Here is a 25,115-nt window from a genome sequence, read left to right as displayed (position 1 = left end):
GTTTCCATGGCAACCATCACCACCCCCTGTTGCTATGGTCAGTTTCCATGGCAACCATCACCAGCCCCCTGTTGCTATGGTCAGTTTCCATGGCGGACATCACCAGCTCCCTGTTACTAGGGTCAGTGTCCATGGCAACCATCCCCAGCCCCCTGTTGCTATGGTCAGTTTCCGTGGCAACCATCCCCAGCCCCCTCTTGCTATGGTCAGTTTCCATGGCAACCACTCCCAGGCCCCTGTTGCTATGGTCAGTTTCCATGGCAACCATCCCCAGCCCCCTGTTGCTATGGTCAGTTTCCATGGCAACCATCCCCAGCCCCCTGTTGCTCTGGTCAGTTTCCAGGGCAACCATCCCCAGCCCCCTCTTGCTATGGTCAGTTTCCATGGCAACCATCCCCAGCCCCCTGTTGCTATGCTCAGTTTCCATGGCAACCATCACCAGCCCCCTGTTGCTGTGGTCAGTTTCCATGGCAACCATCCTCAGCCCCCTGTTGCTATCGTCAGTTTCCATGGCAACCATCCCCAGCCCCCTGTTGCTATGGTCAGTTTCCATGGCAACCATCACTAGCCCCCCGTTGCTCTGGTCAGTTTCCATGGCAACCATCCCCAGCCCCTTCCGTTGCTATGGTCAGTTTGAGTGGCAGTCATCCCCAGCCCCTTGTTGCTATGGTCAGTTTGAGTGGCAGTCATCCCCAGCCCCCCCCGTTGCTATGGTCAGTTTCCATGGCAGCCATCCCCAGCCCCCTGTTGCTATGGTCAGTTTCCATGGCAACCATGACCAGAACCCTGTTGCTATGGTCAGTTTCCATGGCAACCATGACCAGATCCCTGTTGCTATGGTCAGTTTCCATGGCAACCATCCCCAGCCCCCTGTTGCTATGGTCAGTTCCCATGGCAACCATCCCCAGCCCCCTGTTGCTATGGTCAGTTTCCATGGCAACCATCCCCAGCCCCCTGTTGCTATGGTCAGTTTCCATGGCAACCATCACCAGAACCCTGTTGCTATGGTCAGGCTCCATGGCTACCATCACCAGGACCCTGTTGCTGTGGTCAGTTTCCATGGCGACCATCCCCAGCCCCCTGTTGCTATGGTCAGTTTCCATGGCAACCATCCTCAGCCCCCTGTTGCTATGGTCAGTTTCCATGGCAACCATGACCAGAACCCTGTTGCTATGGTCAGTTTCCATGGCAACCATGACCAGATCCCTGTTGCTATGGTCAGTTTCCATGGCAACCATCCCCAGCCCCCTGTTGCTATGGTCAGTTTCCATGGCAACCATCACCAGGACCCTGTTGCTATGGTCAGTTTCCATGGCAACCATCACCAGAACCCTGTTGCTATGGTCAGGCTCCATGGCTACCATCACCAGGACCCTGTTGCTATGGTCAGTTTCCATGGCGACCATCCCCAGCCCCCTGTTGCTATGGTCAGTTTCCATGGCAACCATCCTCAGCCCCCTGTTGCTGTGGTCAGTTTCCATGGCAACCATCCCCAGCCCCCTGTTGCTATGGTCAGTCCCTCGACAGCTCCATGCAGACCCCATGACAGAGGTGGTTGCCATGGACACCAGCTCAGGCCTGCAGCCAGAGCTCGTTGCCATGGCAACCATTGGCACTCCCATCCCCAGGGTCATGGGATCCCAGATCCACAGAATTGGCTGAGCTGGGAGGGACCCATCAGGATCCTGGAGTCCAGCTGCTGGCCCTGCACAGGACACCCCAACAATGCCAGCCTGGGTCTGGCAGCGCTGGCCAAACACTGCTGGAGCTCAGAGAGCACTGGAGCTGGGAGCCTTCCCTGGGGAGCCTGGGCACTGCCCCAGCAGCCTCTGGGGAAAAACCTTTTCCTGAGATCCAACCTCAGCCTGCCCCGACTCAGCTGCAGCCGTTCCCTCCAGTCCTGTCCCTGGGCCCAGAGGGAAGAGGTTCCCACAGCCTCAGCCAGGGACCCGCTCCCAAGGCTGTTGCCATGGCCACCAGGGCTGGGACCAGCTGGGATGCTTGGATTCCAGGGGCCGGGCTTTAGGAATGGGTTTCCCCAATGTCCTGCTCCCACTAAAACCATGCTGCCACATGCTGCCCTCCCACCTCCCATGGAAATCACAAAAGGCAAAGATCCTGGGCTGGCATAAGAACAAGTTACTGGGAACATCAATGAGATAAAAAACAAACAGGAACAGAAACAATGTTGATAACAGAAGGGATAAGAAAAACTATTTACATGGAAAAATACAACACAAATCCCTGGCTCTTCCAGGCCTAGTATTTCCTCCTGCCTGGAAAGGACACCCTTTCCTGCCCCTGGCAATGACCCAAGGTGGGAGTGAATGTAATGACATGGCCATGGCCAGACCTTCACGTTCTTCAATCCTACATCATGCCACTGGCAGGGGCAGGAATACAGACAAGTGTCTTCCGAGCATGGATCACAGTGAACATAGATCTCCCGGGCTCTTCCCAATGTGCGTTCTCCAATGGTGGATGAAGCTGAAGAAGTGCAAGAAGCTCTTCCTGCAGTTGGGACATTTGCACGGCTTCCCTTACCAGTGCCTCAGTTGGTGTCTGGTCAAGCTGGAGCTCTGGGTGAAGCTCTTCCCACACTGGGGACACTCATTGGGCCTCTCCCCAGTGTGGATGCGCCGGTGCCTGATGAGGTTGGAGTTGTGCTTGAAGCCCTTGCCGCAGTCAGGGCAGCAGAAGGGCCGCTCCTCTGTGTGAATCCGCTGGTGGCGCAGGAGACTGGAGCTGGTCTGAAACCTCTTCAGACAATGGGGACACTCGTAGGGCCTTTCCCCAGTGTGGATGCGTTCATGCCTGATGAGTTCTGAGCTGCACCTGAGGCCCTTCCCACACTCCCCACACTCGTAGGCCCATTCCCCGGTGTGGATCATCTGGTGGCTGATCAGGTGTGAGCTCTGCCTGAAGCTCTTCCCACACTCCAAGCACTTGTAGGGCTTCTCCCCACCATGAAGCTGCCCATGGGCCACCAGCTCTGATCCCTGGCTGAAGCTCTGTCCACCTTCCTGCCTCAGGGTGGGTCTTTCCTCCTCAGAGCACCAGAGGTTGGGTTTGCAGGCCCTCCTCCTGGGGGATCTCAGTGGCTTTTCCTCCCCGTTGGATTCCTGCCCCGTGGCGTCGCTCAAAATGGCCTCTTCCACAAGGTTCTGCCGCAGAGATTTGTCCTCCCTGGTCTCTGGGGAAGGCAGGACAAGGAGAGGATGAGATTTGCCTCCATGCCACAGGGAAATGGAAGAAGATCCCCCCAGTGCATCCCAAGATGGCGTTGGCAGAGGGGTTGTCCTTCAGCCAGGGGCCATGCTGGGCTGGAGCAAGAGACAGGAGGAAAGAGGTACTGACTTCCTCCTCACCTGACAGGGTATCCTGGGACATCTTCCTCTTCCTGGCAGCCTCCATCCACCCAAGGTTTGGGAATCAGAAATCCTGGTTTGGGGGAAAATACAGTGTATGAGCACACTGGGTTAAGGGGTTCCTCCTGCCCAAGTCCATCTCCAGTGTTGCGGCACATCCACAACGAGTCCCTGTGAGCAACCTGCACTCCCAGAGCCCGGAGCATGCTTGCTTAACCTGCTGATGGACAAGGCCAGAGACGGCTCTTTGTGCAGAGCTCCAAACACAGTTTATTGCAATGTAGAGGGTCCAGGGACAGAGACAAAATGGGGTTGAGGACACAGGGTTTGATCAGGGGGAAAGGGGCGGACCTCAGGGTCAAGGGCCAATGGGAACTGAGCACAGGTGGTGCAGAGGAGGGGCAGGCAACTGGGGAACCAATGAGGTAACAGGGGCGGAACATTGCAGTAAACTTGGACCAATGGGGGACAAGAGACGGGAGAACATTGTTGGGAAGTACATATAAGGAAAAAAGGGCAGCTGGGTGATACCAATGAAGCCTGCTGCATTAACGTGAGCCTGCAAATGCTTATGGTGAGACCATTGTACTCAGAGGGGTGTCTCTCTCTGACCCTGGTCACCTTTGCCCTGAGGTATTGCAGTTCCAGTGTTGGCCTCTGCGCCTCCACACTCTAGAAGTCACCACGAACGCTCTAAACACCAAGACTCAGTCCACCAAAATACACAAATTACCAAGATTCAGCCAAACCACCCAACCCTGGGTTTCACCTCTCTGGTCTCTCCACTTTGGGCTCCTGGAGGCCCCCCCTGTCTGGGTTGCTGCGGGTCAGGTTTGTATTGGTGTTCCCTCTCTCTGGGCTGCTGGGGCTCCTGGCAATCCCACAGGTTCCCGTTCTCTGGGCTCACCACTTTGGCATCACAGGTGTCCCAGGGGTCAGCACTGTCCGGGGTCCCTGTTTCAGGGTCCTGGGGTAGCCATGGTACCCCCTGTCCTTGCTGCCAACATGTCCAGGCTTCTGGAGCACCCCCAGCTCTCACATTGCCCGTTCCTGCTCCCCCCAGTGCCGGTTTCCCTGCCAGCCCTGCCGGTCCCGGGCGATCCCCAGGTGGCTCTTGTTATGAATAGAAAATTGGAAATTTTTTAAATTTCAGAGTTAAAAAAACCAAGCCAGACCGAGTCAGACTCCTTTGGCTTCGCTGCCGAAGAAAAGCCTTTTATCACCCGTTGATGGCAGGTGATTAACTGATTGTTTCCCTGTTGCTGGCCGTATGCCAAGAAGATACCAAGGGAAACCCTCCAGGGTAAAGAGAATGGGCAGTGACACCAGAGACAACATGCAAATAAGAAATGCAGTGCACCCTGGGTTTTTACAGTTTTACAGTTTTTACAAGAAAAAAACCCCTAAAATCACGAGCCAGCAAGTGACTTAAGTGGTCTAAGAATGGGAGCATAGTCCCGTACCTGCTTGGACCTTTTTATTTTCTCACCCTAACCTCAAAAGAAACTGATTAAAGAGACCCCCCGGGTTTGTAAACAAAACAAACCAAGGACTCAACGACTCTCCCGTGAGGACAGAGTCCCCAGTTCTGTCTGCAGACCAGCGGACAAAACTGCATCATCCTCCTCCTTCGTGCCATGCCTGGGAGCAACGGCGGCGAGGGCGCAACCCATCGATTTCTCCCCACCTGAGCTGATTCTTCTTAATAAAGGCATTAAAAAGGAGAAAGATCTCCTGCCCATTTATTTCAGCTCTGGGCTGACAGTGCAGCCCCTGGGCCGGGCAGAGCCAGCCCCAGCACGGGGGGACCCTGCATCCTCCGCTGCCTCGGCAGCTGCGCCCAGTGCCGGGCACAGAGCTCAGGCAGCCCCCGCCGCCCCCTGCCCAGGGAGCCCCGGGGACCCCCACAGCTGGGGCTGGCTCTGAGCGAGGTGGCCCCGAGCCCGGCTGCGTGGCCAGGGGGGCACGGCGAGCCCGGGGCCTCTGTGCCAGCGCTTCCCCCGCTCTCCCTCAGCCTTTGCCCGGCCCGGCACAGCGATCCCGGCAGCTGCCCCGCTGTTGCAGCTGCGGCTCTGGAGCAGGGAGGCTCTGTGGGACCCCCGGGCTGTGCCCCCTCCCAGCCCATGCCCACCCCACACCTTCAGCCCGGCCTCTCTCGCTGCTCCGGCTCCTGCACAGTCCCCGCTCTCCATTCCTTGGCCCCCTGAGCTCTCCTCTGGGGCTCCTACAACACCCGGCAATGGAAAACAATCCATTTTGGTGCTCCCTAACCAGGCCACAATTGAAACTTTGTTCCTTTGGCCTGACTGCAGAGACCTCCAGGGCATTTTCGGCACACAGTCCCAGCCCCCAGCACTTGCTGAAGGTGCTCCCTGCAAATGTCACTGTGCCAGGGCCCTGTCCTTGCTGTCACCTGCTGGGGCTGGCCATGCACAGAGCTCCTGGACTTGCATTTGCAGCTGCTGTGCAGCCAAAGCTGAGGCATCTGCAGCTGCCTGAATGCAAAAAGTGCAATAGGAGCCTCTCTCTCCAGGGTGAAATCTCCCCTTGTGTGCCAGCCCGTGGCAATGCTGCCATTCTCTGCTGCTGGGGCACTGGGGGCTCTGGCTGAGCAGCAAAGGTGACCCTGAGCCAGGAGCTTTCCTTGGCTGCAGCAAAGCCTCGGCACCCAAAGCCCTTCCCAGCGCTGTGCCTGTGCCAGGAGGGATTGTGCCACCAGAGCTGACCCAAAATTTCTTCTCCCAGGCAGCTTTAGGAGACACAACATGGAGAAGCCAGAGCCCACTCTCAGCTTTGCGTGGTCTTCCAGAAGAATCCTGTGTGTGAAGCAGCCTGGGAAAAGGGTTTGGTGCCAGGGAAGGGGAACTCAGAGCCCTTTTGTGCCCTGTGGGCTGAGGCTCTGCATTTCCAATGGCCCTGCAGCTGCCAAAGGGGCCTTTTTGGCTCAGCAGAGAGTAGTTCTGCTGAAAACCTGTCCTAAACGTGCTTTTGCTGTAAATGTGCCCAATGAATTCTCATTTTTTGCAGCCCCAGGTCTTGTGTGAGTGTAGGTCTGGAAAGTGAAGAATGGAACAGCTCTTGTGGGGTGGTGTTTTCCTTTCCTTCTTTTGGTTTTTCTTCTTTTGGTTTTTCTTATGTTTGTTTTGGTTTTTTTGTTCTGTTTTGGTTGGTTTGTTTGTTTTTATATTTTTTTCTTTTTTTTTTTTTTTGGTTTTTTGGGTTTTTAGGTTTTTTGGTTTTGTTTTCTGTTTTCTAGGGGTGGTGGTGTTTTCTTTGGTTGTTTTTTTTTTTAGTTTTGGTGTGGTTTTGTTTGGGTTTTTTTAGTTTTTGTCTTGGTTTGGTTTGGTTTTTTGTTTTTGTGGTATTTTTAATTAACTCCCCCTGTCAGCTCTGGGCAGAGCTTTGTATCTGTGTCTGACACTTGTCTGTGGCACTGTACAGGTAGCCAGGGGGACCTTCCCCGAGCTGTGTGCAGAGGAATCCACATCAGCCCAGGCCGGGCTGGGCAGTGGCCGCTCAGTTCCATGGACTGGACGCGGCTCTGGACGCTTCCCTTGGAGCGTCTGCAGGGAGGGAACGCTGGGGCTGTCACTGCTGGGGTGTCACACACAGGGGAACGCTGGGGCTGTCACCGCTGGGGTGTCACACACAGGGGAACGCTGGGGCTGTCACCGCTGGGGTGTCACAGACAGGGGAACGCTGGGGCTGTCAGTGCTGGGGTGTCACACACAGGGGAACGCTGGGGCTGCCCCGCTCCTGCCCTGTCCCCAAACAGCTCTGCCAGCATCTTGAGGGGACACAGAGGCTGAGCCAAAGAGGGAGAATTGCATAAGGGGCTGAGATGGGAGGGACACATTGCAATCATGGAGTTACAGAATCACAGAATGACAGAATAATAGAATTACTGGGTTGGAAGAGACCTTCAAGAACACTGAATCCAACCCAGCCCTAACAGCACCTCAACTAAACCATGGCAACGAGTGCCACAACTAGTCTTTTTTAAAACATATCCAGGGACGATGACTCTACCACCTCCCCAGGCAATCCAATCCAATAATTTATCACCCTTTCTGTAAAGAAAATGTTTCTAACATCCAACCTCTATTTCCCTTGGTGCAGCTTAAGACTTTGTCCTCTGGTTCTGTCAGTTGTTGCCTGGAGAAAGAGACCAACCCCACTGGACTTACAACCACCTTTCAGGAAGTTGTAGAGTACAATAAGGTCGCCTCTGAGTCTTCTCTTCTCCTGGATAAACAACCTCAGCTCCCTCAGTCGTTCCTCACAGGATTTCTGTTCAAAAATCCTCACCAGCCTTGTTGCCCTTCTCTGGACACACTCTAGCCCCTCCATGTCCTTCCTAAATCGGGGGGCCCAGAACTGGACACAGCAATCAAAGTATGGTGCCAGTCCAGGGGAAGAATGCCAAGTACACCAGGGCCAAGTGCAGGGGAAGAATGACCTCCCTGCTGCTGCTGGCCACACCATTCCTGATCCAGGCCAGGAGCCATTGGCCTTCGTGGCCACCAGGACACACTGCTGGCTCATGTTCAGCCGGCTGTCGAGCAGGACCCCCAGGTCCCTTTGTGCCTGGGCACTGTGCAGCCACACCATCCCCAGCCTCTGGCATTGCAGGGGGTTATTGTGACCAAAATGCAGGACATGGGACATTGAGTCATTAAACTTCATCTGATTGGACTCTGCCCATCCATCCAACCATTCCAGGTCTCCCTACTGAGCCCTCTTGCCTTCCACCAGATGGACACACACTCCCAGCTCAGTGTCATCTGCAGATTTACTAATGAAAGACTCAATCCCCTCATCCATGTGGTCAACAAAAATATTGAACAGAGCTGGCGCCAGCACAGAGCCCTGAGGGACAGCACTGGTGCCTGGCTGCCAGCTGGATGCAGCAGCGCTCACCAGCACTCTCTGGGCCGGCCATGCAGCCAGTTCTGAACCCAGCCCAGAGTGCTCCTGTCCCAGCCCTGGGCTGCAGCTTTTCCAGGAGTGTGCTGGGGGAGACAGTGCCAAAGGCCTTGCTGGAGTCCAAATAGACACACCCACAGCCTTTCCTGCATCCACCAGCAGGGTCACCTGGTCATAAAAGGAGACCAGGTTGGTCAAACACCACCTACCCCTCCTAAACCCCTGCTGGCTGGGTCTGATGCCCTGGCCATCCTGTAAGTGCTGGGTGATGACACTCAGTATAAACTGTTCCATTTTCTTCCTGGGTACTGAGGTCAGACTGACTGACCTGTAATTACCAGGATCCTCCTTCCCACCCTTGCTGTGAATGGGCGTCACACTGGGCAGCTTCCAGTCATCTGGAACCTCCCCAGTGAGCCAGGACTGCTGGTAAATGATGGAGAGCAGCTTGGCAAGCTCATCTGCCTGCTCCCTCATCACTCTGGGGTGGATCCCATCTGGTCCCATGGATTTATGAATATCCAGCTGGCTCAGAAATTCTCTGACTGCCTCCTCCTGGATCACAGGGGACCCCTTCTGCTCCCTGATACCATCGACCAACCCAAGAGGGCAGTTTTCCTAAAGGCAAGTCATCTTCCCACTAAAGACTGAGGCAAAGAAGGTGTTAAGCACTTCTGCCTTCTCCTCATCTGCAGTTACTAAGTTCTCTCCCTCATCCGGTAAAGAACAAGGATTGGTCTTACCCTTCCTTTTACCATTAATATATTTGTAAAAACATTTTTTATTATCCTTTACTGAAGTCACCATTTTAAGTTCAAACTGATCTTTGGCCTCCCAGATTTTTTTTCTATATGCTCTAGCATTCCCCTTAAATACCTCCTGAGAGACCTGACCTTCCTTCCAAAGATAATACATTCTCTTTTTTATTCCTAAGTTACTTAAAACATATCAATTTATTGTCCCCTTACCTCTAATCTGCAATATGCCACATATTTATGACAAAGACACAAGAGATAACTGTATTACCACCCAATGAGATGGTAATGTTTATTAAATGTAGGCACAGGGTGAAGGGACTCGAAGCTGGGCACAGGATATGAGGTGTGACCTCACCAGCGCCCAGCACAGAGGGACAGTCAGAGCCTTGGTCCTGCTGGCCACACTATTGCTGACAGAGAATTCCAGGATGCCCCTGGCATATTCCTCAGCACACTTCCATTCTCCCCCACTCCCCTATGAACTAAAGAATGGACATTTTCCTTGGCCCTCCTTTGTTCTTAATTTTTTTTTTTAAAAACAGTCTTTCTATAGACTTTCACAGCAGCCTCCAGATTAAGTTCAAATGAAACTTTTCCCTCTCTGATGATTTTTCTACAGGAGGTCAGGGCTGAGGGCTGGGACCTATGGTGGGCTGGGTGGGAAAAGCCCTCTGGCACTTTGTCACATGGCTTCCTTGGAGATGTTTATGGGAGGAACAAAGGTGGGACAAGAGAGAGCTGCAGGTCACTGGGAGAGGAACAAGAGTAGGCAAAGTTGTGAGGGGCAAAGGCATTAAAAAGGCCTTTGTGTCCAGGGAATCATTCCAGGCCTCTGTGAGAAAGGCAGCTGTGCCCACCAGGCCTTTGTGACCCGCAGTGACATCGTGCCCAGAGGCCGTTGTGGTGAGGGTTCATGTCATGAAACCCTTGGGGCTGCCAGCCCCTGCAGTGACCACTCCCAGGAGAGCAGCTCTCTGAGGAGGCAGCAGCTTCTCTGGAGGCAGCAGCTCCCCTGGGTGATTGTGGCCAGTGTTCACCAGAGCGCTCCCACAATGCTGAAGAAGCAGGAGACAAATGCCCACGGCCAGCCCCGTGAGGCGCAGCCACTGCTGTACCAGCGGCGACAGGTGAGGGACAGGGATGGAGGGACAGCCTGCAGTGGGACCTGGGGAAGCCCTGGGACACGGACAGCCAGGCCTGGCACCAGGCCATGCTCTGTGGAGGGGACAGGGCTGGGATGGCCCAGGCACAGCAATGCCCCAGAGGCAGCGAGCCCAGCTGGGAACCTGGCCCAGCCTGGCTGCTGTGGCCAGAACCTGCCTTGGGGCCAGGGCCGGGCCTGCAGGCACATGGGGGACACCGTGCCCACACAGCCAGCTCCATCCCGTGCCTCCTTCTGCTTCCTACAGGTGACCCACAGGCAGCCACAGGCGGCACCTCAGGTCACCTGGACGACCATCACACCCATCCCTGGGGACAGGCCCACTCTGTTCCCCATGTGGTCACGGAGCCCCACCAGGTCCTGCACACGCAGGGGCAGCCAGGAGGGCGGGCGCTCAGTGCCCCGCAGCAGTGTCACAGGGCCACAGAGATTGTCCGTGTTGGACTTGCCACCTCTCCATGGCCCTCAGGTGACACTGGCACCTCCAGGCCAGCCCAGTGTTCAAATATCCAGAGTATCCACTGACAGGGTCAAGCTGCCCCCTCTGCCAGCAGCACCTGCTGCATGTTCTGTGGGCCCCATGGCCAGGGGCCAGCCAGAGCGTGTGCCACCTTCTCCATGGAGCACTCTGGCTGTGGGCAGAGCCCAGGGAACACCCTCCTTGGAGAGGACAACAGAAGGGCTCTGGCAGGGGTCAGCAGCAAGGCAGGGCCATTGCCTGCCACCCGTGACACCTGCACGTGGTGTGCTGCTCCACACTGGGGCCCAGCCGTCTTGGAAGCACCTGGGGCGCTCTGTGAAAGAGGGGATCATTGAGGTGCAGGAGGGGCATGGTAGCAACATCTACAAAGAGCTTTTTGGAGGCCTCAGGCCACACCTGTCAGCAAACAAGTCCATCATGTCCACCTGCACTCACAAACAGTCAGGTGCCCGCCAAGATATGGATGCAGAGCCCCAGGAGCTGCCCAGTGCTTCCAGCTCAACCAAGGGCTCCACAGAAAAGGCAGCAAAGTGCTCTGAGCTCCCGTCCCATGCCCAGTTGGCAGAGCAGAACTCTGTCTCTGGAAACTCACAGCTCTGGCACATTCCTGTAAAGGAGCTGGAGGAGGAAGAACTCCCAGAAGCACAGGCTGCAGGAGAGTGGGACCGAGACCTGCAGAGTCTGTGGCTTGCCCTGTTCTTGAAGGAGAACGAGGTAGAGGCAGAAGCTTCTGCCCTGGCTGGAGACCTCTGGGATGAGGGCCATGGCAAGCTCTGCCCCACATGAGAGCCTAGGGAAAGCTCAGGCTTCTCAGCTTCTCCTTTCTCTGGAGGCTCCTGTGAGGAAAGGGCAACTTGTCAGCCAGGCAAGCACACTGCACTTCACAAGCAGCTGTGCATGGGGCCTGATGATTTGGTGCAAATTACGCATAAAAAGAGGGAGGAGCTGGAGAAGCTGGAGGAAGAGAAAATGTATGCAGAGCTCTTTGGAGACATCTCCTCGTCCATAAGCAATGAAGAAAGCCCCATGATGTCCAGCTGCGTCCTCAGGGATCCATCAAGTGCCACCGTGGAACCACCTGCAGACCCCTTGGTGCCACACAGCGGTTGCAGTTTGACCAAAGATGCCACAGGAGAAGCACAAAACTGCACAGAGCTGTTGTCTCCTGAGCTGCTGGCAGACTTGGGCTCTGACTCTGAGGACTCACCATCCCTGGAAACTCTGCTGAACGAGCTCCTGGAGGAGTGGGTGCAAGAAGAAGCGGTGGGAGAGAGGGACAGAGAGGTAGAAAGCCCATTGTCACTCCCGCCACGAGACCAAGATGAGGAGTTAGAGGTAGCACTGTCGTAGTTTGACTAGGAAGTGAGTTTCTGAAAAAGTTGTGGTCAAACCAATCAGTGGCCAGATTTGAAACTGGCTCCTGTTGTGGCCACTGGGAATCTGGATATGCCTCTGAGAACACACAGGGGTTAAAAGCAGAAGATTCCCAGAGGGGCTTTCTCTTTTGAGTCCAGTTGGTGAGTGGATCTGACCTCTCCCCTGCCCAGCTGCGTCTGGGTGGGGCAGGGGAGGCCATGCGGCCTGTGGGAAGGGAGGCCAGAGCCTTGCAAGGTGCAGGGGTGGAGGAGACCTGGGATGTTTGGGCAGCACCCCCTCTGGGAGAGAGTGATAGAGACTGTGCTGGCTTGAAATTTGATATCTTGTGCCTGGCACCATGGCCAGGAGAAGAAGGGGGGGCGAGGTGCCCCCAGCAGACCATGGCTGAGGTTTTAACCCCTTTGGTGCTGTGACAATGGAAGCTGTAAAAGACATTGATCCTCCCCAGCTGAGAATTGAGAGGGGATGGAGGATGGGCAAGTGAAAAGAAGGTTTGAGTGAGAGAAGAAATGCCAGCAGCTGAGAAGCGCCCTAGATGGAGGAGATGATTGCAGTGGCCTTTTGGCTGGACTTCCCTCTTACATGGCCACGGGACAGAACCAATTTCTTCCTGTAATGTAGACAATGCACCTTGGGAGAGGTGGTTGGCCAGAAGCCAGAAGTGACAAAGCTGTTATAAGAAGTAGAGGGAACAGAGACTGATGGGGAGCATGTGGTGGAGCCCTCTGCCTTCAGCGGAGAAGGATCTCTGTTCCTGAGACCCCCAGGCCCCAGGAGAGTGAATATGGGGGGGACAGGTGTCCCAAATGGTGAGAGGCGGCCACTTCTTGGAACTGGACAAGGCATTCTTAAAAGGACCTAAGAAGCAGTTTGGATCCATGGCCAGTGGTGAGAGCACTGGACATGGAAGGAGGATGGTCACCATGGCAGATTCTCTTCGGGCAGCTGCCACGTGTGACATGGAAGCACAGGAAGTTCCAACTGTGTTTCCTGGGGAGGCCCATGGTGCAAGAGGGAGACTCCTCTCTCCTGATGAACTGGGGGGAGGTTGTGTGAAGGATGGTATTGGACTGAGAATTGAGTATTAGAGGGGATTGAGTGTTAGAGGGGTGGGGGAGGAGGAGTGTTTTGGAGGGGTTCCATTGTGGATTGTTGTGTGTGTTTTTTGTTTGTTTTTTGTTTTTTTTTTCTGTTTTGGTTTGGGGTTTTTTTTTGGTTTTTTTTTTTGGTTTTTTTTTTGGTTTTTTTTTGTTTTTGTTTTTGTTTTTGTTTTTGTTTTTGTTTCTATGTTATAGATGAATAAAGTGTTGTCTTTTCCCTCCATTCCCAAGTTGGAGCCTGGTTTGTTCTGTTTCCTGGTCACATCTCATAGTAACCATTTTGGAAATATACCTCTCATGGGGGCACTGGCATTGTGCCAGGGTCAAACCATGACACCGTGCATCCTGGATTGCCCCATCCCAGGGGCAGAATCCATCCCCTGTGGTTGTTGGTCTCCACATGGTTGCTGGTTGTCCCTTTCTCCCCTGTGTCCAGGTCTCTCCAAGGGCCTTCAGGCCTTCCAGGGAGCCAATAGCTCTTCCCATTTTGTACTGGCTGTGCACTGCTCAGGATCCCTGCCAGTCCTGTGTCCAAGCCATTTCTGGAGATGTTGGGGAGCACAGGGCCGAGGATGGAGCCCTGCAGAACCCCACTAGTGACCGGTGCCAGCCTGATGCCACCCCAGTCACTGTCATCCTTTGTGCCCCAGCCTTGCGCCCATTGTCACCCATCACATGGCAGGTTTATCCAGCTGGGGCTGGACAGTTTGTCCTAAAGGATCCTGCCAGAGACAGTCTGCAAATCCTTGCTGGAATCCCAGTCTTTTGGGATTTTTTACTGGCTTTCCTTGATGAACCAGATGGGTCACCTTGTCTTAGAAGGAAATTGACAAGCTATTATTTAAACACAAAACTAACTTTATTTACAAATAAACTATTTACAGCTATAGTTGGTTTGCCAACCATAATCCTCAGAACAAAGTGATGTCCAGGTTCAATGATGTATGACGAAGTGCTGACCAAGCCTGGATCCAACCACACCCAGAGCCTTCTCTGAGAAGAACCTCAGGAAGTCAGGAGTCCTTTCTGCACCTTGTGAAGCAGCGGGCGGGTGTTCCTGCTCAGTCTTGCCTGAATGTGCCACTCTGGACACAAGAGGCCCCCAGCTCAGCGGTGCCAGCACCACAGAGAGCATCGGGACCCTGCTGGTGATTGCTGCTCCCTCAGCCTGCTCAGGATCAAGCTGGTCTGAGCTGCCAGGCAACAGATGAATTCACAGCCACCTTTCTCCAAGGCCTGAAGTTCTGTGACCAAAACAGAGCCAAGCTGAGTTCCTGTGTTTACAGAGACCCCCCAGTCTCCCAGCCCTCGCTCCCCACTCACCTCTGACAATCAGAGCAGGCACCTCCGTGCTTTGGTCCTTGACATGCCGCATGATGGTCCCTGGGCACAGAGCTCTGTCAGCCCCTGCTGTTCCCCAGCATGCTCCCAGCAGCCAGGGCCCACCAGTAGCCTGGATGTGGCACTGGGCAAGGGCTGGGGGAGACAGGAGCTGCCCAAAGTGGGATCCTGGGCTGGGGCTTACCAATGAACCTGACAGTCAAGTCTCGCACGCATTCCTGAGGGTCCTTCAGGTACTTCAGGCTCTGAAGAAGGTACTGCTCAGCCCTGCTGCTGTCCTTTTTCATCTGGAGAGACCATAGAGGTGTGAGCATTGGCACATACCCTCCAGGTGGCTGGAGCAGCCCCTCCTGCCAGCACCTCCATCACCAAGTGCCCTCTTCCCTCCCACTGGGTGCAGGAAGGGGAGATGGGCCTGGAGATGAGCCTGGAGAAGAGCCCTGTTCTTGAGCCAGGAACAAGGATGCACTTCCAGGCTGTGGGGTCTCTTCCCTAGGCCCAGCTGCAGAGCCCATGGCCTGGCACAGTCCCTGGGGTGCATCCTCACCAAGCACTCAGCCATCTTCCAGGTCTGCCATGTCTTCACCACATGCTTCATCTCCTTCCACTTGAGGAGCTCTGCTATGGCAAGGAGGGCATTCCTGGAGGCCTGTGGAACAGCAGAAGCTGGGACATGGCTCCAGGGCCTGGAAAAGGTGACTCTGCCTTTAGGGAGCTGGGACACGCCCCTGCCAAAGCATCTGGGAATGGCCTTTAGGTGCAGGGATAGAGGCTCAAATCCCTGCTCTCCAACACCTTTGGGGACCACACAGCACACATCCCACACCTTGGTGAAGCTGGGCTGGGGCTGAGCCCTGCTGCAGTAGGCAGGGCAGGGGTTGGGAATGGCTGTGCCAGCTTGTCCAGCCCTGCTGCACTGATTCTGCAGGGACCCTTCCCAGGGTCTGTGCTGGGGGGGCTGCCCAGTGCCCCGGAGCCCCAGGGAATGTCAGCCACCCCTCTCTGTGTCACTGCTCAGCCTTGACATCAGTACCTGGCCCACTTTGGGGGCCTCGTCATTCATGCGAAGGATGAGCGGGGCCAGGACAGTGTGCACGAAGTTCTTCATCCACTTCTTCTCCTTCCCCACCACTGTCCTCACCAGGTCTCTGAAGGAGCTGATGCAGCTCTCCCGCACCCAGCTTTCCTCCTGGAAGGAACAAGGAGAGGTGAGCTTGGGAAACAGCAGCTGCCACCCATAATGAGGGGTGTAGCAAGAGCCTGAAGGAGAGATGTGGGACTGCAGGAGGCTCTTCAAAATGCTGTTTATTGTATCCAAGATGTTACAGCAGTGCAGGGTCGTGGGCGACAGAGCCTGTGCCTACAGCTGTCAGCTCCAGCTGTAGGCAAGCCTGAAGACCCTTTAATTTTGGTTACATTGCATTATATACTTTTCTTTGCTTAATAGCATCTTAATACAGAAGAACCAATCTATAGCTTAACTTTTACCTATAGCCCATCATAACTACTATAATTACCATATTTGTGTTATTATTCTCCAATCACTAAAAGTTAGTATGTTACAGTTTAAGTTAGAAGTTGTTTTCCAGTTTTCTTGCAGTGGAAAATTTTGAGACCTTTTTTCTGCTTGCGACGTTGGCAGTCTTGTTTGCCTGTGCTATCTTTCTGCTTGGTAAAAACATCTTCGTGTTTGAGGTGGGTTTATCCTTTGCTCTAAGTGATAAAAACCCCCTTCTAACTAACATACCCTTTGCCTTCTTAGTTATCCAGTAGGAGTGGCTGGGCAATTCTTTTCTTCTGTATCAAAACTTGCTTCCATCCCTATTTCATTCTCAAGTTCTACATTCAGAAATCTTTCTGCCAAGCATCCATATCTGTGAGACTTTCTTGTCAAACTTTCATCCTTCCCAGCAGGGTGTGACAGCAGCTGAGGTGAGGGGCGATGCTCGGGGGCCAGATTGCAGAGTGGGGAGAAGCAGAATCCATGCCGGGAGAGCCCAGGGAAGCGGAGCCTGCCCTGAGTGCTGCTGTCACAGCCCAGTGCCCCTCTCAGGGCTCGGGCTCACATTGGCCTCACCTCATCAAAGTGGTACCAGAGTATCCTCGCCACATCTGCAGCAATGGAACTGGCTTCGGTCCTCTTCAAGCACTTCATCATGTTCTGGAGGACCATCAGGGCCATCATCACCAGAGACGTGCAGTTCTGCCGCAACAGGTTCATCAGGTCTGGCAGCAGCACCTTCATTTTTCTCGCCTGCAGGAAAGACAGTTTCCATTTGGTGAGCAGGCCCTGCCAGTCAGGGAGGCTGTTTGGAGCCGTGAGCCCTTGTCCTGACTCCCAGGCCAGGGTTGAAAGGCTGGCTTCCCCGTGTGTGCCCCTGACAGCACCCTGCTCACCCTGTCCTCTCTGTTGGACAGTGTGATGAGGGCCCTGAGCAGCAGGGAGGTTATCTCTCTGTCTGTGCTGTTGGCTGAATACAGCAGAAACCTGCAGGTTTTGTACAATGAAGCAAATTCCTCCTCTTGCACATCTTCGGAGGCCAGCAGCTGAAAGAAACCCTGCAGTGAGCAACTTTGCCCCTGGCAAAGCCAGCAGGGCTCCTCTGGCACAGCTTCTGCTTCCCCCACAGCTGAGGACAAGGGCACCAGAGCTTTTGCTGCTCACGCACAGCCAAGTAAGAGAGGCAGTCGTTTTCAGGAAAGGTGCGGAAAATGCCATTCTTCAGGTCCTGGAGTTGGACACGAAGCTCCTTCAAGACCTTCTCTACCGTCTGGGGCACCGAGAACATCACCTCCCACAAACTGAGGGCATTCCTGCAAGGCAGAGCAGTGTCAGCAGGACCTGGGCCAGCGCTGCAGGATGTGGGCTGCCTGGGGATCCTGCCCAGGCAGGCAGGAGATGCCTGAGGAGCAGCGTGCTGCCTCTGGGCTAGCTCTGGCAGGCCCAGCCAGCTTTGGCTGCTGCAGGCCTGAATGACCCCCATCAGGGCTGGAAAGTGTGCTGGGATGGGGGGCCTGTCTCCTTGGTGGGGTCCTGCAGTGTTCTTGGGTTTGCCAGCCAGAGGGTCTCAGGGTCCCTCTCCCCACAGGGGCTTTTGGGACCAGTACCTATCTCCTCGTGGGGCGATCTGCAGCAGTGTTGTGACCACCTGCCCAGGACTCCTCTCAGCCACCAAGAGAAGCAGGCAGTGGAGGCTGTGCTGGACTTGGATGTCTGTGACCAATCCAGTGTGGTAGATGTGGCTCACGATTTTTGGCACCTGGAGGGACACGGGTGAGGATGGTGCTGCCGCTGGAGCCGAGCTGCCCTTCCCATCCCTCTCTGCTGCCTCAGGACGGCTCCAGGTGCCCAAAACATCTGGGTTTGGGAGGGATGGAGGGAGACAGGAAGCCAGTATGGCAGGGCAATCCAGACACAGGCCACTTACATCCGTCAGCCACCAGTCAGGGTCTCTCCCAATCACCTCCAGCATGCTGAGAGCCACCTGATGATTGCAGGGAGATGAGTAGCGGAACATTGTAATGGTTGAGAGGATGATGTGTGTCCTCTCAGAAGGTCCCAGGTATTTTCCAACAGCCTGTGGCAGGAGGGAAAGGAACCCTGCTGATTCTGGGCCCCATTGCTTACACAAATCCTGTGGACAAGAGTCCCAGCAAGGGGAGCTCTCGGTACCTCGATGAAGTCCTTGGCATTGGGAGAATGAAGTGAGGAGCTGATCCCATCTTCCCAGTGTGCTTGGAGCTGTGCATTGTCCTCTGGCAGTGTCACACCTGAGGAGTGGGGAAACTTGGACACATCAGTGAGACACAGCTGCTGTGCCAGCAAGCCAACCACATCCTTGCTGGACTTCTGGATGCTAAGAATTTTAGACTTTCTGTGCTAACAGACTCTGACCCCCAGGAGAGCACTACATCTAACCTGAGGCGTGAAAAAGACTTCCAAAATTAATTGATAGCACTGGGATTACAGGTGTATAGTTAATTAGAAATGTGTAATATCACAGGCTAGAAAACTTCAGAGTTTAAGGTTTTAGAATACAGAAATATATATAGGGCAAGATAGAAGTTTTAGGGCAGAGGCAGGTTGTTCTTCTTGACCTTCTTCCTTCTCCTTCAGAAGTTTGAGTAGTATTTTGTAAGTGGACAGAAAAGTCCGCATTGCGGAATTCAAGTGATTAGTTATTAGCTTGAAAGAGAAAATAATTTAGGTGTCATTTCTTAATTAGATATTTTAGCCTTAAAAGACCTTGTAACAAGAGATCGCCATTGTTTGTCTTGTTAATGAAAGACTACAGAAGTCACTGCCTGTGAGACTGGAACATTGACAAGTTAAACACAAGTCTTAAATGAGTCTAAACATGAACTATCGTCTCAAGTACCTTCAGTCTTGATCTCAACAGAAGAAAAAAAAAGCTGAAAACCAGCACATCCTGACAGAGTTTGGGAACTGGGAATTGCTGGGGAGGAGTTGGCTGCAGCAGGAGGTGGTGCACGGGTGTAAAGGGCAGCCTTCCTCCAGTGTCTCTAGCCAGTGCTGCTGGCCCAGGAGGCTGCGAGTCCCTGGAGCTCTGCATGCAGCCCCCATCTACACTGTGGCTGCAGTACTGGTCAGGGGGAAGGGCCCGTGGGGCTGGCGTGTGGCAGGGAAGGACACAAGCTCTCCAGGGCAGCTGGGGAATGGGCGGAATGGGGCTGAGTCCTGTGTGGACGAGCAGCTCAGCTGCACAGGACCATCAAGAACTTGGGACAGAGAATGTGGGGAAGGAATAGAGATGATAGCAGTGCTGGGGACATGGTGGCACCTGCACCAGGCACAAGGGTCCATCAAAATGCCAGGGAAGACCAGCAGATAGATCAGGGGGTGTCACTGTGCAGGGGGATGCAGCCAGCACAGCTTCTCTTACGTTGCTGCTGAGAGATGAAATTGAGGAGGGCGTAGAGAGCATCCAGAGCCACATGGTTGGTCTTTTCTTCCTCAAATGCCATGAGGATGAGATGTCCAAACACCTTCCCAAGGACTGGGATCTGGATCTGTGCACAGGCATCATCTCTATCCTCATTTTGACCAGTCTGGGGGAGGCAGGCAGAAGAGCAGAATGGCTGAAGAAGAAGAATGGCTGAAGAAGAGCAGCTGAGGCCAAAAGCCTGACCCACACAGTGTATCCCAGGCTGGAGGTGGCTGAGAGCTTGGTAAGGCCCTGCAGGCCCCATCTCAGAGAATCACTGGACAGCAGCCCCAGCAGGGAGAGCTCCCTCCCTGCTCCTTGGGCAGTCCCATCCGACAGAGGGCTGGGGCAGAGCCGGCTCCTGGCTGGGAAGCCCAGGGAAAATGGAGGGACCAAGACCTTTCAGCTCAGAGCCTGAGCCCAGGCTGGCCTTGAAGGCACCTCAGAGCTGCAGCTCTACTGGCCATGGGGACAGGGAGATGGCTGGAGGTGCCTGCTCCTCACCTCCAGAGTGGAACAGCTGGCCAGCCAATGGCTCAGGCTGCAAATCCTCTGCAAGGCCCTCTCCCGCACAACGGCTCTCTCAGAGCTGGTGAAGGTGAGCAGCACCTGGGCACAGAGAGGCTGAGGTGAGCCCTGGGAGCAGACACCAGCTCCTGTGGGATCAGCGTGGCTCTCTCCTCCTGGGCTGGACTCCTACCATCCTTCAAGGCTTCCTTTCACCTCGAGCTCAGCCTCAGGAGGCTCCTGTGCCTGGGACAAAGGCCCCGGGCCAGCCTTGTGGCCAGGCAGGTGCCACTCTCTGCAGCCCCTGTACTCCAGCTGAGCCCCAGGGCAGGGCAGCGCCCTCCCTGCAGTGTGCTCTGCCTGCTCACAACTGGGCTGAGGACCATCCAGCCAGGAGTGGGCAACCCCCCCAGGGTAAGGAACAGTGCCCACACCCCCACTCTTTGCACAGGCCAGACCTCCAAGACGTCCTGCAGCACCTCGCCAGATTTGAGCACCACAGCCTTCAGCATGATGTCCATGGCATCCACGGTCTGCAGGGAAGACAGAGAGTGATGGCAGGGATTCTGCTGCCCCTCCCACCCTGGAGACTGATCAGAATTCCCAGGGCAGGATGCCCTCACTGCCTGGGAGATCCAGGGACAGGCAGTGTCCTGCATGCACTAGCCTGTGATGCTGGACATGGCCCAGCCCTGGGAAGGGGATGGAAGGATGAGGGTGGGAAAGCAAAGCAAGAGCCTGCCATGCCTTGGATCTCTGATCATGAGGGAGCATGCGGTGGCCAAGAGCAGCCCAGAGGGCCTGGGGTTCCTGCAGCTCACCCAGCACTCACCTGAGTGTAGAGGGAAGCCTCCAGGCCCGTCATTTCCTCTTCTGGAGGAAGAAGAAGAACACTCCAAAAGCAGGAGCTGATCAGCTGTGTGTTGTCCAGCAGCTCGGGCAGCACAGAGCTGCAGAGAGAGAGGTTCCAGTTGGATACTGGTGATGGCAGCAGCATCTCAGGGCCTTGTGCAGGTGGACACAGAGCGTCCCTCAGAGGCACAAGCAGGTACCTCAGTTGGGTGATGGCCAGCATGGCAAGCAGCTGCAGCTCTGTGCGCATCTGCTTCTGGGGCTCCTCGCTCAGCAGCGCCTGTGGAGCACAGCTGGGCTGGGACCTGGCAGCTGCCAGCACCCAGTGCCCCCAGCTCCTCACCCTGCACAAGCACTGCCCTCACAGGGTGCTGGGGCTCCCCAGGTGTGCCCTCACCTCGATCTTCTCTGCCAGCCCATGTCTGCGGCAGAAGCACTCCAGGCCTGCTAACGAGCCACGGTTCGTGGCACTGCTGCACAGGCTGCGGATGCTCTCCAGGAACTGCAGCTTGTCATCCTGCATCTGGCAGCAAAGGACAGAGAGACCGTGGGGCATCTGAGAAGGAACACATGGCCAGCAGGACCAGAGCCCTGCGGGAGTACAGGGCACAGCCACCAGCCCATGGACTGCATTTACCGGGCAAGAGAGCCTGACAAAGGCCTGGATGAATGCCATGGCTTCCTGCTCCTCCTCACACACAGCTAACCCAGCAGCACCTGACAGAGAGAAGGAAGGGCTGCAGAGAATCTGGCAATGGCAGAGAGCAGGGGAAGATCTGCCCTCCACCCAGGCCTGTGCCTGTTCCGCTGGCACGGCCTTCCCAGGCGGATCCTGGCTGGAGGGTGCCCAGCAGAGGAGCTGCCATGCTGGAGCACAGCACGGAGGGGAAAGCCCCAGAGCCTTGGGCTGAGGAATGCACTGGCAGAGGGACAGCAAAGGTGCAGGGCCTCATGGCATCCCTGCCTGCTGCCGGCCCAGCCGCGGCTCACTGCCCTCACCCTAGAGCAGGAGTTGGGGCCCCTCTGCTCACTCCCTCCTTGGCAGAGATTGTGCTGGGGCTGGCATTCAGCCCTGAGCAGCCTCAGCCTGAGGCATCACAGCCAGCCCTGGGCTGCTGTGAGCCAGGGAAACAGGCTGGGCTCCCAGCCCTGCCCAGCCCAGCATGGCCTCTCACTCACCCGTCTGCAGGGGCTGCACCATTGTCACCTCGTAGGGCTCCACTGGGGAGCTGCTTTCCTGGGGAGCCCCGTCCTCCTCCCAGGCCACCCTGGGCTGGCTCGGGGCTCTCCTCTCCATGATTTGATAGAAAAGGCTGGTAGCGGAGAAAAGGGAAATAAGAATTGTTTGGGAAAAACCTCAGCACCACGGGGCTGCTGAAGAAGCAGGGAAACTCTGGAGCTTGTGTGTAGAGGCTCCTGGCCAGCTCTGTATTCCCAAACTATCCTCTTCTCTCCCTGTCCAGCTGGACACTGACCACAGGGCCAGCAGTGGGGTGTCACAAAGGGCTCCCCTGTGACACAACACCTACCCCCAGAAATGGATCCAGGTAACCATTGACATGGAACCTGCCCCCGGCAACGGGCCAGGGACCGGGCAGGGAGGCTCTGGCTGTCCCTGGGGGCATGGGCACAGCTCAGTCCTGGGCACACAAAGTGCTCCCAAAGGACTTCCAGGCCCCCTTTGCCCTCCGGTCCCCTCCGCACATCCCTGGTGTGCTCCAGCATGCCCCAGAGCCCTGTGTTCAGACACCCCCACATGCCCCCAGGATGTCCCTGTGTGAAAAACAAGGTTCACTCTCCTGTAAAACATTCAAAGTTTAATAAAGGACAAGAGGAGACAAAGACAAGAAAGCAAAGATTTACAGCTGGGTGCGTCTTGGCACTTAGCCAAGAGCACCCCTGCTATTTTGGAAACACCCTTTAGGTACCATTTCTACTGCATCAGCCTATTCATAAACAATTATGCATAGTAAACTTTTCCCAAGCTAGTTTACATATTCCAAGAACTGTTTGGAATGGCTCCTCCTCAGGTCCGCCTTTTTAGAGCATGTGGATTCCTTGGCTGTGGTTTTAGTGCTTTTTTATCATCACCTACAGTTCTGGGCCTTTCATACTTTCTGCTGATGGCAAGTGTTGATAGTTGACATATCTGTACAGGTGTCCTCATCTTGTGTTCTTTGGGCTTTATCCCATTCAAGCAGGCATTTTAACACAAGCATACTTATATCAGCTATTTCTAAGTTTTAGTAAACAACAGAAATAAAAACTATATCTTTATAGTCAAGTTATTTTAACACCACACATACAGAATCCCTTTTAATATTTGTGACTTGGTATTAATTCCGATGCCTGAGCACTTCTGTTTGTTAATATCTCGAAAACTGCTTGGAGTCTTATCATAGAATTCAGCACATAAATTGGGGTTAATAATGAGTTAGATTGCTGTGCTGGTTTTACCTTTTTGTTTACTAATTGTTTTTTTTCCCGAATCTTGGACTACACCCCTAAGGGCAAATGGGAAACAAATCCATCTCTCTCCTTTTGGATATTCAATTCCCAGTCTATAAGCACTTTTTCCTAAGTTTCTTGCAATCCAATATTTTTTCCTGTTTTGACTACAGGTACTTCATTTGGATGGGTTATAACAGTGCCTGTTGACATGGGGGTGTGCAATAAAAGATAAACTTTGGTTTCTTTCTATGTAATTGCTTTCAGTAGCATTTGTGATGCAATATTGCCATTATCCTGAAAGGGAAAAGACAAAAGATGAGTGACAGAAAAAAGAATAACAGAGGTCTGGTATGGCTTATACCCCCACCTCCCATGCCCATGGGGTTGCAGCCTGTTGGAACCCTGGATGCTGAGAATTTTAGATTTTCTGTACAGACAGACTCTGACACCCTGGAGAGCACTGCATTTGACCTGAGGCCGTGGAACAGGCTTCCAAAATTGATTGATAGCACTGGGGTCATGGGTGTGCAATTGGTTAGAGGTGTAGAATATCACAGGGTGGAAAATGTAGAGTTTGGGTTTTAGAATATCGTAATAAATATGAAGCAAGATGGAGGTTTTAGGGCAGAGACAGGCTGTTCTTCTTTACCTTCTTTTTCCTTCTTCTCCATGCATTTGGGTGGTCTTTTGTAATTAGACAGAAAAGTCCACCCTGTGGGCTTTGAGGGATTAGTTATTGGGTTAAAAGGGAAAATATTTTAGGTGTCATTTCTTAACTGGATAGTATAGCCTTAAAAGACCTTGTAAAAAGAGATAGTGAGCCATTTTGTGCCTTGCTAATGAAAGACTGCAGAACTCACGGCTGTGAGGCTGTCACATTGATAAGAAATAATAAACACCTGAGTCTGAACGTGAACTATCGTCTCAAGTGCCTTCATTTCTGACCTCGACAGAGGTAGAAAAAGGAAGCTGAAAACTGGCAGCAAGCCATTGCAGGTGTATTTGATCTTCTCGGTGGCAAGTACAGCAGCCAACCCCGTCTTGCCCTCTTTTTCCCTTGTCACTTCCTTTTTCCTAATTTCCAGGCAAATAATTTTTGACATTCCTTAACTGTTTCCCTCCATTCCTCAGGTATCTCCCATTCAACAGGCACTAAAAATTCCCATCTACAAAGCAAAGTTATTATTTCAGCTGTTTCTGGTGTTTGGATAGCAGGACCAATTAGGTCCAGGTGTACCGTAACTTTCTATAAAAGCAATGGGTCTCTTAATAATGATATATAGAATAAAGAGATTGGTCAGCCTTCTGTGACTCATAGAGTCAATGCTAATTGTTACCAGTTCAGGCACGCCCTGCTGCGACACTGACAAGACACCAGGCAGCCACCAAATCCGCTCTGTCACTGCCCCCCACAGCTGGACCCCCATTTTGTACTGGCTGTGCGCTGCTCAGGATCCCTCCCAGTCCTGTGTCCAAGCCATTTCTGGAGATGTTGGGGAGCACAGGGCCGAGGATGGAGCCCTGCAGAACCCCACTAGTGACCGGTGCCAGCCTGATGCCACCCCAGTCACTGTCACCCTTTGTGCCCCAGCCTTGTGCCCATTGTCACCCATCACATGGCAGGTTTATCCAGCTGGGGCTGGATAAACACTTTGTCCTGAAGGATCCTGGCAGAGACAGTCTGGAAAGCCTTGCTGGAATGCAGATTCTCCACCTACACCCCGTGGGCAGCCAGGGGGTCACCATGTCCCAGGAGGAATCTGAGGCGCGCTGGCTCTGACCGGGGCCGGCGTCGTCCTCCAGGGCTTTGCAACAGCTCCCAGGAAAATCTTTTCCAGGATTTTTC

The 25,115-nt window shown here is 54.2% G+C and overlaps 2 protein-coding genes across 5 annotated transcripts in view; both read right to left on the bottom strand.

Moving 5' to 3' along the window:
• The window catches only part of LOC135287394 (uncharacterized), a 91,698-nt gene that overhangs the window by 45,747 nt on the left and 20,836 nt on the right, over window positions 1–25,115 (bottom strand). The gene's annotated exons all lie outside the window — the stretch shown is intronic.
• LOC135287348 (uncharacterized) lies at window positions 13,867–21,073 on the bottom strand. 4 transcript variants are annotated; one of them, XM_064400695.1, is made up of 16 exons: window positions 21,019–21,073; window positions 20,799–20,916; window positions 20,425–20,499; window positions 19,964–20,068; window positions 19,418–19,583; window positions 18,187–18,284; window positions 17,942–18,091; window positions 17,622–17,773; window positions 17,183–17,327; window positions 16,911–17,060; window positions 16,591–16,767; window positions 15,547–15,702; window positions 15,061–15,162; window positions 14,698–14,800; window positions 14,496–14,555; window positions 13,870–14,416 (listed from the first exon to the last, which is right to left on the bottom strand). In XM_064400695.1, exons 1-16 carry the CDS (start codon window positions 21,066–21,068, stop codon window positions 14,280–14,282), a joined length of 1,944 nt encoding a protein of 647 aa, XP_064256765.1. In that variant the 5' UTR covers window positions 21,069–21,073; the 3' UTR covers window positions 13,870–14,279. The 4 variants fall into 4 exon arrangements, with proteins under 4 accessions (XP_064256766.1, XP_064256764.1, XP_064256765.1 ...); XM_064400694.1 differs by having other exon boundaries at window positions 13,869–14,416; window positions 20,799–21,073; XM_064400697.1 differs by lacking the exon at window positions 21,019–21,073 and having other exon boundaries at window positions 13,873–14,416; window positions 20,160–20,499; window positions 20,799–20,871.

The sequence above is a fragment of the Passer domesticus genome, chromosome 29 (genome assembly GCF_036417665.1).
Source record: "Passer domesticus isolate bPasDom1 chromosome 29, bPasDom1.hap1, whole genome shotgun sequence".
NCBI lineage: Eukaryota > Metazoa > Chordata > Aves > Passeriformes > Passeridae > Passer > Passer domesticus.
The sequence above is the reverse complement of the archived record's forward strand: the minus strand, read 5'-3'. Positions and strand labels throughout refer to the sequence as shown.